General features: G+C 40.1%; 1 protein-coding gene across 1 annotated transcript in view; it reads left to right on the top strand.

Moving 5' to 3' along the window:
* Window positions 1-12,639, top strand: part of LOC126458543 (TATA box-binding protein-like 1) — a 47,183-nt gene extending 34,544 nt beyond the window's left edge. The window contains exon 5 of the mRNA XM_050095660.1: window positions 11,336-12,639. Within this exon, the coding sequence (XP_049951617.1) occupies window positions 11,336-11,571 (236 nt within the window). The 3' untranslated portion in view covers window positions 11,572-12,639. The remainder of the gene's footprint in view (window positions 1-11,335) is intronic.
* The last annotated feature ends 247 nt before the right edge of the window (window positions 12,640-12,886 follow it).

Below are 12,886 nucleotides of genomic sequence, written 5' to 3'. Positions count from 1 at the left end.
TTGGAAATGTCTTGGAATTTTATAACTTCACCGTACACAAAATGTTTGATTTTATGTGATTTTAGTTTCAAAATTGGTTTATTTTTACTAAAAATGGAGATAATTACTTGTTGCACTGATCCAGGTGGCACCTTACGTGCTTGTGATTTCCTAAATGAACCAACTGCTATCTGTCATAAACATATTTGTTCGCAAAGCAATATACAGTAATGTTGAAATATACAAGAATTGTTTTAATCGTACATTGCAATGTCGAATCTTCTGGAATCCACTGTTATTCGTTCACTTTCCACCTTCAAACATACCACAAAGGAAACTGGTCATTGTCAGAAGTTGTTCACTGCATCTTCAGATGTTGTATCACATCCTTCTGGATCTCCTGAATATCATAGGTTTTTGTAAAATGTCAGATAGTCACTTCCTAGTGTGGAAAGAATTGACTAGAACAGGGACATCAAATCACTGTACTTCTCTTTTGTTAGAGGGAGGATGGAGGTGTACAAAGATTTGGTGTCTGACAATGGGGTGTTGTTGATTTTTCTTATTTTCTTGTTACAATCCAGAGCTCTAAACTTGTTAAAATCCTCTCTAAATCCTGTAACAAACGAGTGCTGTGGTGTGAAGTTGAACCGACATATCATCTGCCGTCCGAATGACTTCCCAGTCACATCTTCTTTCTAGACATGTGGCGATTAAGATGATACTTCGAATTGATAATTGTGTTGTGGGTTATTTCGTGATAAACATAAGGTTTTTCACACTTTCCTCTTGCACTTCTGGCCGTACTCCTCAGTCAGAGGGCAACTTCATTTTTCCGTCTTTTATGCCCTGTAGAGATTGCTGAATGCATGGAATCTCAGTCCATTACTGTATGACCAACAACCATGAATTTTGAACAGTGGTTTCTAGTTCAAGTATTTTCTGAACATCGGTCAAGCACACTGCAGCGACGTTCAGCAAGAATGTAGCAAATGCTTGCCCTGACCTTTTCGCTATTTAAATTTTTATAGTGGAGTTGTTCATTGTATAAAAGCAAGAAGTCCAATTTTTAAAGTTTTGAGAAAGAAAAAATGTTTTTCCGCACTTGTAATGCAATACGAGACATAATTGTTTGTATGGGTAAGTGAGCGCCCACACGCACATCAACCATTATAATAAAGCCAGAATAGCATTGTGCTGTATGTTACTAACACTTTTACTGACAAAATACGTAACTATACATAATTCCTTTCAACGTGGAACAAACAAAATTCGTAAGTGAGCAATAATGTTAACATTTTTGGTTTATTTCCTTTATTTCTAAATGAGTTTATGCACATGCAGGCATGAAAGTAAAAGGTAACATAAATGGAATGAATATTATTTTCTTCATACAACACATGGCATTGTTTATTTTCTTATGTGGTATTTTTATACAACCCCACTGTTGATAAGAGCTGTGCTATAGTCAACAGATACTGAAGAAAAAAAGATAGTTATTAAATCAAGTCATACTGTTGAAAAAGGCAGGTAATGCATTTTCACTGACGTACATTCTAGTACTCGCCTCAGAAGTCGTGACATAATGATGAACCATCTTGGGATCTTCCTGTTTTGTTGATTTGATTGCTATTCATCCTGCCTCATAGGCCTTCCTCTACAGGTTCATAAGAGGGGCATTTCTTGGTCCATGCTGAGACAAATGGAATGTGTGATGGACTATACTCCCAATGAAGGGACGAGCAACCACTCTTGCCAGAATGATCTGGAGAATACTGGATGTTGGAGAACAACACAAGAGCAAACAGCACCTTCAAGCTTCTAGGAATGTCCTTTGCTGTTGATTAATCACTTACTTGTTTTCCTATAATGCTTAGGCCACCTTGCATGCATATCAGTGATCCCAGTTCCTTCCACCATCTTTATTGCAGCATACCTTTTTACATTAGCAACGATTGTACAGTTATTCTTTCGGAGTGTAGACTCTGTCGCAACACCTAATTTATTTTCTTGAATACACCAGAATACCTATCACGGAAGGAATGGCCTCTTAACAGAAATGCCCCTTCCCCCCAAAATCATTTATCGTGGACCAAACCCATGCAGAAACAAATAAATGAAAGATTCCTATTTTAGTGTGGACACACATGTGAGTAAAGTGAAGTGAAGTTTCTTTGTGGGTGGTTTAATCTTGTTGGTGAGATAGTCCAGTACGAATGTGCACATCTCATTGGCCCCTTTTGTGGGCTGGCTGTCGTGATACCTGTTGTCTTGCAGGTCATGCATAGTAAATACATCTTCCCATAGCCACCTTTGGTAGAATATTTCCTGAACAGTTATATAAGATAGAGGTAAATCTTGCATGTAATGAAAGGCAATGCAGACTGTATCGTTGGACTGGCAGGATTCCGAGTGTGGTTTCATTGAGAAATAAAATTTGAGACTTACGCACTTGTGAATACTTACCGCACTTGCTCCTGCTAATTTAACATTTTGTGATAAGTGCAGACTTCATTTTGACTTGAAGTTCTTTGCAGAGACTGCACAAATGTTTGGGGCTTGCCAAATCTGTAGCCAAAGTTCTTATTGAAATAATTAACATAAAAGGCATATTTTACTTCAAGATTTGGCTGTTTTTTCTCAAAATAAATCGTACCTTTTTAAGGTTCGGTCTTGTATCCAAGTAATTTATTGCTTAACCCCCATAACGAGATATTTTGATAGGAAACTTGAGAATGTGGTCCCGGATTTCAGCGCAGATTTCACATGACATAGTAGCATGCATCTTCTTATTGAAACCTCTCTTGCCCAATGGGATTTCGCCTTTAGCCAGCAGCTTAGCAATCCTGAATACAAACTTCGGTGTTACTCGATGTTAACTAATGAAAACATGCCTACAGACATGCAGATGATTCTGATGTCCAGTTACAAAATAAGTATCAGATTCGCATTCCACTTTTGATCAATCTCCTCCTTGATTAACAGCCCTTGGTCTTCACCATTTAATGAGACGCCATTCAATCAGTCTCATTAGGTGGGTATCCTATTCATTTTTGGTTCCACAATCATAGAAAGCACTAAATATCTCCAACCTCTGTTCTTCTTGCAGTTTAATGAAGCTGTGATTCCACCTGGAAAACACACACACACACACACACACACACACACACACACACACACACACACACACAGAGAGAGAGAGAGAGAGAGAGAGAGAGAGAGAGAGTTACATAGGTAAAATCTTTGTTAGGCACCCGTTAGGTAATCAGTAATCGTCCCAATCCTTTTTGTGGAACTGGAATGGTTGAACAGATAATATTTAGGTTGTTGTTGTTGTCGTCGTCTTCAGTCCTGGGACTGGTTTGATGCAGCTCTCCATGCTACTCTATCCTGTGCAAGCTCCATCATCTCCCAGTACCTACTGCAACCTACATCCTTCTGAATCTGCTTAGTGTATTCATCTCTTGGTCTCCATCTACGATTTTTACCCTCCACGCTGCCCTCCAATGCTAAATTTGTGATCCCTTGATGCCTCAAAACATGTCCTACCAACTGATCCCTTCTTCTGGTCAAGTTGTGCCACAAACTTCTCTTCTCCCCAATTCTATTAAATACCTCCTCACTAGTTATGTGATCTACGCACCTAATCTTCAGCATTCTTCTGTAGCACCACATTTCAAAAGCTTCTATTCTCTTTTTGTCTAAACTATTTATCGTCCACGTTTCACTTCCATAATCGCTACACTCAATACAAATACTTTCATAAACGACTTCCTGACACTTAAATCTATACTTGATGTTAACAAATTTCTCTTCTTCAGGAACGATTTCCTTGCCATTGCCAGTCTACATTTTATATCCTCTCTACTTCGACCATCATCAGTTATTTTGCTCCCCAAATAGCAAAACTCCTTTACTACTTTAAGTGCCTCATTTCCTAATCTAATTCCCTCAGCATCACCCGACTTAATTAGACTACATTCCATTATCCTCGTTTTGCTTTTGTTGATGTTCATCTTATATCCTCCTTTCAAGACACTGTCCATTCCATTCAACTGCTCTTCCAAGTCCTTTGCTGTCTCTGACAGAATTACATCATCATTTCTTCTTCATGGATTTTAATACCTACTCCGAATTTTTGTTTTGTTTCTTTCACTGCTTGCTCAATATATGGATTGAATAACATCGGGGAGAGGCTACGACCCTGTCTCACTCCTTTCCCATGCAACTGCTTCCCTTTCATGCCCCTCGACTCTTACAACTGCCATCTGGTTTCTGTACAAATTGTAAATAGCCTTTCGCTCCCTGTATTTTACCCCTGCCACCATCAGAAATTGAAGGAGAGTATTGTCAAAAGCTTTCTCTAAGTCTACAAATGCTAGAAACGTAGGTTTGCCTTTTCTTAATCTTCCTTGTAAGATAAGTCGTAAGGTTAGAATTGCCTCACGTGTTCCAACATTTCTACGGAATCCAAACTGATCTTCCCCGAGGTCCGTTTCTACCAGTTTTTCCATTCGTCTGTAAAGAATTCGTGTTAGTACTTTGCAGCTGTGACTTATTAAACTGATAGTTCGGTAATTTTCACATCTGTCAACACCTGCTTTCTTTGGGATTGGAATTATTATATTCTTCTTGAAGTCTGATGGTATTTCGCCTTTTTCATACATCTTGCTCACCAGATGGTAGAGTTTTGTCATGACTGGCTCTCCCAAGGCCTTCAGTAGTTCTAATGGACTGTTGTCTACTCCCGGGGTCTTGTTTCAACTCAGGTCTTTCAGTGCTCTGTCAAACTCTTCACGCAGTATCTTATCTCCCATTTCGTTTTCATCTACATCCTCTTCCATTTCCATAATATTGTCCTCATGTACATCGCCCTTGTATAAACCCTCTATATACTCCTTCCACCTTTCTGCCTTCCCTTTTTTGCTTAGAACTGGGTTGCCATCTGAGCTCTTGATATTCATACAAGTGGTTCTCTTCTCTCCAAAGGTCTCTTTAATTTTCATGTAGGCAGTATCTATCTTACCCCTAGTGAGACAAGCCTCTACATCCTTACATTTGTCCTCCAGCCATGCCTGCTTAGCCATTTTGCACTTCCTGTCGATCTCATTTTTGAGACGTTTGTATTCCTTTTTGCCTGCTTCGTTTACTGCATTTTTATATTTTCTCCTTTCATCAATTAAATTCAATATTTCTTCTGTTACCCAAGGATTTCTATTAGCCCTCGTCTTTTTACCTACTTGATCGTCTGCTGCCCTCACTACTTCATCCCTCAGAGCTACCCATTCTTCTTCTACTGTAATTCTTTCCCCCATTCCTGTCAATTGTTCCCTTATGCTCTCCCTGAAACTTTCTACAACCTCTGGTTCTTTCAGTTTATCCAGGTGCATCTCCTTAAATTCCCACCTTTTTGCAGTTTCTTCAGTTTCAATCTGCAGTTCATAACCAATAGATTGTGGTCAGAATCCACATCTGCCCCTGGAAATGTCTTACAATTTAAAACCTGGTTCCTAAATCTCTGTCTTACCATTATATAATCTATCTGATACCTTTTAGTATCTCCAGGATTCTTTCAGGTATACAACCTTCTTTTATGATTCCTGAACCAAGTGTTAGCTATGATTAAGTTATGCTCTGTGCAAAATTCTACAAGGCGGCTTCCTCTTTCATTTCTTCCCCCCAATCCATATTCACCTACTATGTTTCCTTCTCTCCCTTTTCCTGCTGACGAATTCCAGTCACCCATGACTATTAAATTTTCGTCTCCCTTCACTACCTGAATAATTTCTTTTATCTCGTCATACATTTCATCTATTTCATCATCATCTGCAGAGCTAGTTGGCATATAAACTTGTACTACTGTAGTAGGCATGGGCTTTGTGTCTATCTTGGCCACAATAATGCGTTCACTATGCTGTTTGTAGTAGCTAACCTGCACTCCTATTTTTTTATTCATTATTAAACCTACTCCTGCATTACCCCTATTTGATTTTGTATTTATAACCTTGTAATCACCTGACCAAAAGTCGTGTTCCTCCTGCCACCGAACTTCACTAATTCCCACTATATCTAGCTTTAACCTATCCATTTCCCTTTTTAAATTTTCTAACCTACCTGCCCGATTAAGGGATCTGACATTCCACGCTCCGATCCGTAGAACGCCAGTTTTCTTTCTCCTGATAACGACGTCCTCTTGAGTAGTCCCCGCCCGGAGATCCGGATGGGGGACTATTTTACCTCCGGAATATTTTACCCAAGAGGACACCATCATCATTAATCATACAGTAAAGCTGCATGTCCTCGGGAAAAATTACGGCTGTAGTTTCCCCTTGCTTTCAGCCGTTCGCAGTACCAGCACAGCAAGGCCGTTTTGGTTAATGTTACAAGGCCAGATCAGTCGATCATCCAGACTGTTGCCCCTGCAACTACTGAAAAGGCTGCTGCCCCTCTTGAGGAACCACATGTTTGTCTGGCCTCTCAACAGATACCCCTCCGTTGTGGTTGCACCTATGGTACGGCCATCTGTATCGCTGAGGCACGCAAGCCTCCCCACCAACGGCAAGGTCCATGGTTCATGGGGGGGAATATCTAGGTAAAAACGATAATTTCCACCATACCTGCAGGGCAGTCCAATACTTCCCTGCGGAACTACCTGTCCTGCATAGCTTCATAATATGCACAGCACAATCACCATATAGCATATATTGTCAGCAACAGCACTCAGTGTCCATCTAAAAAACAGAAAGAATGTGCCAGTCTTAACATCTGGAATATAACAGTGCTCTCTGCATAGGTTGGTTGGCACTGATGTTCTGTATTGAAATACACTAACTGCAGTACTAATTTTCTTCTACATCTGCATGGATACTCTGCAAATCACATTAAAGTATCTGGCAGAGAGTTCATCGAACCATCTTCCCAAGTCTCTATTATTCCAATCTCGTATAGTGCGCAGAAAGAATGAACACCTATATCTTTCTGTACGAGCTGTAATTCCCCTTATTTTATCATGGTGATCGTTCCTCCCTATGTAGGTCAGTGTCAACAAAATATTTTTGCATTCGGAGGAGAAAGTTGATGATTGGAATTTCGTGAGAAGATTCCGTTGCAATGAAAAAGCCTTTCTTTTAATGATTTCCAGCGCAAATCCTGTATCATTTCTGTGACACTCTCTCCCATATTTCGCGATAATACAAAACGTGCTGCCTTTCTTTGAACTTTTTCTATGTACTCCATCACTCCTATCTGGTAAGGATCCCACACCGCACAGCAGTATTCTAAAAGAGGACAGATGAGAATAGTGTAGGCAGTCTCCTTAGTAGGTCTGTTACATTTTCTAAGTGTCCTCCCAATAAAGCACAGTGTTTGGCTGGCCTGTCACACAACATTTTCTGTGTGTTCCTTCCAATTTAAGTTGTTCGTAATTGTAGTACCTAGGTATTCAGTTAAGTTTACAGCTTTTAGATTAGACTGGTTTATCGTGTAACCGAAGTTTAAGGAGTTCCTTTTAGCACTCTTGTGAATGTCCTCACAGTTTTCGTTATGTGGGGTCAACTGCCACTTTTCGCACCATTCAGATATTTTTTCGAAATCGTTTTGCAGTTTGTTTTGATCTTCTGATTGACTTGATCAGTTGATAAATGACAGCGTCATCTACAAACAACCGAAGACAGCTGCTCAGATTGTCTCCAGAATCGTTTATATAGATGAGGAACAACAAAGGGCCTAGAACACTACCTTGGGGAACGCCGGAAATGACTTCTGTTGTACTCCAAGACTTTCCGTCAATTACTACGAACTGTGACCCCTCTGACAGGAAATCACAAATAGTCACGTATCTGAGACGATATTCCATAAGCACTACAAGCCGCGTGTGTGGTACAATGTCAAAAGCCTTCCGAAAATCCAGAAATATGGAATCGATCTGAAATCCTTTGCCAATAGCACTCAACACTTCATGTGAATAAAGAGCTAGTTGTGTTTCACAGGAACATTATTTTCTAAACCCATGTTGACTGTGTGTCAATAGACCATTTTCTTTGAGGTAATTCGTAATGTTTGAACACAATATATGTTCCAAAATCCTGCTGCATATCAACGTTACCAATATGCGCCTGTAATTTAGTGGATTACTCCTACTACCTATCTTGAATATTGGTGTGACCTGTGCAAAACAAACATTTGGCATGTTTGTTTTTTAGTTTTTGCAACAGTGTTCTAATCCGTTTTGTGTGCCAAGGAGGATGAGCTCAGTCATTTGTTAATTTATTCGGTATAAAACTCAATTGCTGCCGATACTATTTCTTTGAATTTTACATCTGGTCTACACTTATTTGATTAATTTGGAATGAGTGGAGATTCTGTAAGGAAGGCATCAAGTGAATTTTTATCTGCTTTTTTGAATAGGTATATTTTTCACTTATTTTTTTGAGGATTTGGGGATTACAATATTCAATCTTGCTACGTCAACTCTGTGTTCACTAATCCCTGAATCGGTTTTGGTGCTCGTTATTAACTCAGGATTATTTGTTGCTAAGAAGTAAAGTGTGTGTTCACAACCACTTACTATTCGCATAGGCTCATGAGCTAACTGCTCGAAATAATTTTTGGAGACTGTCTTTAGCACAATTTCGGATGATACTTTATGCGTACCTCCAGAGTTACACACGTATTTTCACAAACATATCAAGGTTAAATTAGTCACCACCAACTATTATTGTATGAGTCGAGTATGTGTTTGAAATAGCTCAAGTTTTCTTTGAATCTTTCAGCAACATCTACATTTATACTCTGCAAGCCACCCAATGGTGTGTGGCGGAGGGCACTTTACGTGCCACTGTCATTACCTCCCTTTCCTGTTCATCGCGTATGGTTCGCGGGAAGAACGACTGTCTGAAAGCCTCCGTGCGCGCTCTAATCTCTCTAATTTTACATTCGTGATCTCCTTGGGAGGTATAAGTAGGGGGAAGCAATATATTCGATACCTCATCCAGAAACGCACCCTCTCGAAACCTGTCGAGCAAGCTACACCGCGATGCAGATCACCTCTCTTGCAGAGTCCGCCACTTGAGTTTGTTAAACATCTCCGTAACGCTATCACGGTTACCAAATAACCCTGTGACGAAACGCGCCGCTCTTATTTGGATAACTGTATCATCTGAACTGGGAAGTTGGTAAAAGATTCCAATTATTATTTTATTCCGGGTGCCAAGAGTGACCTTGGCCCGTACTAACTCACAGGAAGTATCTACTTAAATTTCATGACAAGATAAACTATTTCTGACAGCAACAAACATGCCACTGCCAACCACGTTTAGCCTATCCTTTCGGAACACCTTTAGGTTCTTCGCAAAAATTTCGGTTGAGCTTATATCTGGCTTTAGCCAGCTTTCAGTGCCTATAACGATTTGAGCATCAGTGCTTTCTATTAGCGCTTGTGCTCTGGTACTTTCCCATCACCGCTACAACAGTTTACAAATGTTATACCAATGGTTCCTGTATCTATGTTCTTCCTGTGTTCAGCCTGCACCCTTTGTGACTGAAGCCCTTCTTGTGTTTTCCCGAGACCCTCTATCCTAAAAAACCTCCCAGTCCACGCCACACAGCCCTTGCTACCCGTGTAGCCGCCTTCTGCATATAGTGGACACCTGACCTATTCAGCGGAGTCTGAAACCCAACCACTCTTTGGCACAAGTCGAGGAATCTGCAGCCTACATGGTCGCAGAACCGTCTGAGCCTCTGATTCGGACCCTGTACCAGAGGTCCACAATCGGTCCTGTTGACTTTGCTGCAAATGGTCAGCTCTGCTTTCATCTTGAAAGCAAGACTGGCAGCCTTTACCACCTCTGTTAGCCGCTCGAATCCAGAGAGAATCTCTTCTGATCAAAAGTTACACACATTATTGGTACTGACGTGAGCAACCAGCTGCAGTTGGCTGCACCCTGTACTCTTCATGGCATCCATGAGAACCCTTTCCACGTCTGGAACGACTCCACCTGTTACCCACATGGCGTGCACATTGGCTTTCTTACCCTTCTTGTCAGCTAATTCCCTAAGGGGCCCCATAACGCGCCTAACATTGGAGCTCCCAACTATCAGTAATCCCACCATCTACAATTGCCCAAATCTTGTAGGCTGAGTGGTTTCCTCTGACACAGGACAGGCAACAGCATCTGGCCCAATGGCAGTGTCAGCCACAGACAGCATCTGGAACCTGTTTGTCAGACAAACCGGGGAGGCCTTACATGCGGCCGCCTGAGAAGTCTTTTGCCGCCTGCTTCGCACCAGGGCGACCTCGCACTCGACCACAGGTGAAGGGTCAGCCTCAGTGTGAGCAGTAACTGGGTTGGCCACCAGTGAGGACTGATCGGAGGATTCTGACGTGCTGGACGTCCGTTGGATCACCACAGCCGGCCCACAACAGTGGTGCTAATCCACTGCAGCCTCAAGCTGTGTAACCGAAGCCATCATGGCCTGAAGCTGAGAGTGAAGTGTCACCAACTCTGCTAGCATCCGCACACAACAATTGCAGTCCCTGTCCATGCTAAAGACCATGGAAAACTAACCTATGCAGATAAACGGGCTATGAGCACATGCTGCACAACACTACTCTAGACCCTGACGGAAACACACAAACTGTGTCTAGTAATACGCAGATATTCGAAAACCTAACTAGCACTCAGGTGAAACTAAATAATTTGCCCCTGATTAGGAACTTGTACTATGTCACAAAATCAATTTACTTTCCGATGCAAATGGAAACGCTTCAATTGTAGCTATTGGATATTAAATTTAAATGCTGAAACTCAAGAAACTAAACTGTTAAAACACGCAGATGATACAATAAAATTCGCTCCTGGTTAGGAACTTGTAAATGACACAACAGTGGTTACTTTCCTGTTGCTGCATGTCTGTCAGCTACTGCTGCCTTCAAACATACAGTTACTAACCTGACAGTTGTGGTAACGGCACAGGTGCTGCCAGGACATGGTTCCTTTCAACGCCAAAACATGCATCTTTCTTCTCAGAATGCAAAACGAATTTGTCAATTTGACTTTGTGGCTTCCTTCAGTGACGAGTGATTCAGTTACAGTTACCTGAGAAGTGTCTCACTTCCGTATTGTTGCTTAAATGAAGGCATAAAATGTGTATAATTTTAAAAATATATTTCAAATTCCATGAACAAGAGTAATATAAATGTAGTAGAAAAGTTGTTGGAGAATGTAAATACTTTGCGTGTGTGTGTGTGTGTGTGTGTGTGTGTGTGTGTGTGTGTGTGTGTGTACACAATTGTCTGTACATTGTTATTAAAGAATAGTACAAATCCAGTAAGATCTTCTGTCTTTGTTTTTTGTAGCACCAAGTGTTGCTGATGTTCAGGCAGCCATAGAGCGTATTTTTCCTCTAGTCTATGAATTTCGTAAGGAGCGTACAAAAGAAGATTTACTTGCAATGGAGTGGAAGCGCAGAGGACAGAAACGGAAACGCAGTTACACGCACATAGAGATTGAAGAACCAGATGGTTTTGAGGACCCCTTGATGGACACGGAGGATGATGATGAAAATTATGACAGTGAAAAAAGCTGGGATTGAACTTCCAAATTTGTGGAGTGTTATTGAGAAAAGTGTGGAAAACTGATTGTGTAAACTCATATCATGGAAAGACTTGTGCTGCAGACTGAAGTGTGTTTGTAGGAAATACATGATTGTATAAAGTGCATGTGATTTGAATTATGAGCAGTAAGTGTCCAGAGCATTTTCAAAAATGAAATGAGAAGTAACATTTTCATGTATATTGTTACTTTTAATTTACTTGCACAGTGTTAGAATGCCTTGAATGTGCTTGCTATAATACTCATTATTTATGACCGCATTTTTTTTGCAGTCTCATCACATCATAATGTTATTTATTTACATTGCATGTTAAAGAAATCACCTTTATAAATAAACTTGCATAAGTTTTTTGCAGAATGCACATTTGTAAACTTTACTCATGCAAGTGTTTATCATTTGTAAGTTAAGAGTAGTTTATGGCATTCTGAGTCACAAAAGATGACTGCAGTTAAAAAATAAGTGGGAACAAAAATTATTTACATTTTGCAGAAAGTGTTTATAGTGTTGTTTGTGAACAAAAGATGTATTACTCATGTTGAAATAAATTGCTTCTGTACAGTTTTGAATGAGGCAATAGTGTGCAAAACATGTAATCAACCCTTGTACAAAGAAAATACAATCTATTATTAAGATTCATTTTATAAAGTAATTTGTGACTGAAATTTTGTTTTAGACTTCAGATTGACGTGTACGATAAGGAAGAAGCGATTTCATTCAATGCATTGGTAACTGCAATAAATGTGACTGCCTGTTTCTGTGTTAACCAGTGCCAGTGATGTATTCCAAATATAAACTATTGTGTGTGTTCGTGGTGTTAAGTGTTTTCATTTTAATTGTTATTTAACAAGAGTTTTTTGTTACATATTTTACTTCAGACAGTAAGAAACAGGATGATATTGAAGAGTTTGTGATACAGCTGCTACTGCTAAACCATAACCGAAGTGGTTTTTGTTCCACCGCATTTGTGAATGTCTTCACTATTAGTCATTTAGTGAATTTTTGTATTTGTTCACCAGTTACTTAATAATATATCAATATATGCTGTAATTTCAGTTGGAGTTATTAAATCCCAATTTTCCTTGGTGCAAGCTTGTATATGTAACAGAAGTTCCACAGGTGACTGTGTATGGGTGAAATGTGCTGTGGTTTATTCGACTTTCTCTGTTGGTCAGAGATGCATTAGGGGTCCTGAAGCTACTTCTTGTTACAATGTGATGCAGCAGGTAGGAATGTGATGTAACAAAATTGAATGAGGTGGGATTCACTCTCACTAGAATATGTAACAGGTACTACT

Source organism: Schistocerca serialis, chromosome 2, assembly GCF_023864345.2.
Source record: "Schistocerca serialis cubense isolate TAMUIC-IGC-003099 chromosome 2, iqSchSeri2.2, whole genome shotgun sequence".
Classification (NCBI taxonomy): Eukaryota; Metazoa; Arthropoda; class Insecta; order Orthoptera; family Acrididae; genus Schistocerca; species Schistocerca serialis.
Note: the sequence above shows the minus strand (reverse complement) of the source record. Positions and strands in the feature narration are given on the sequence as shown.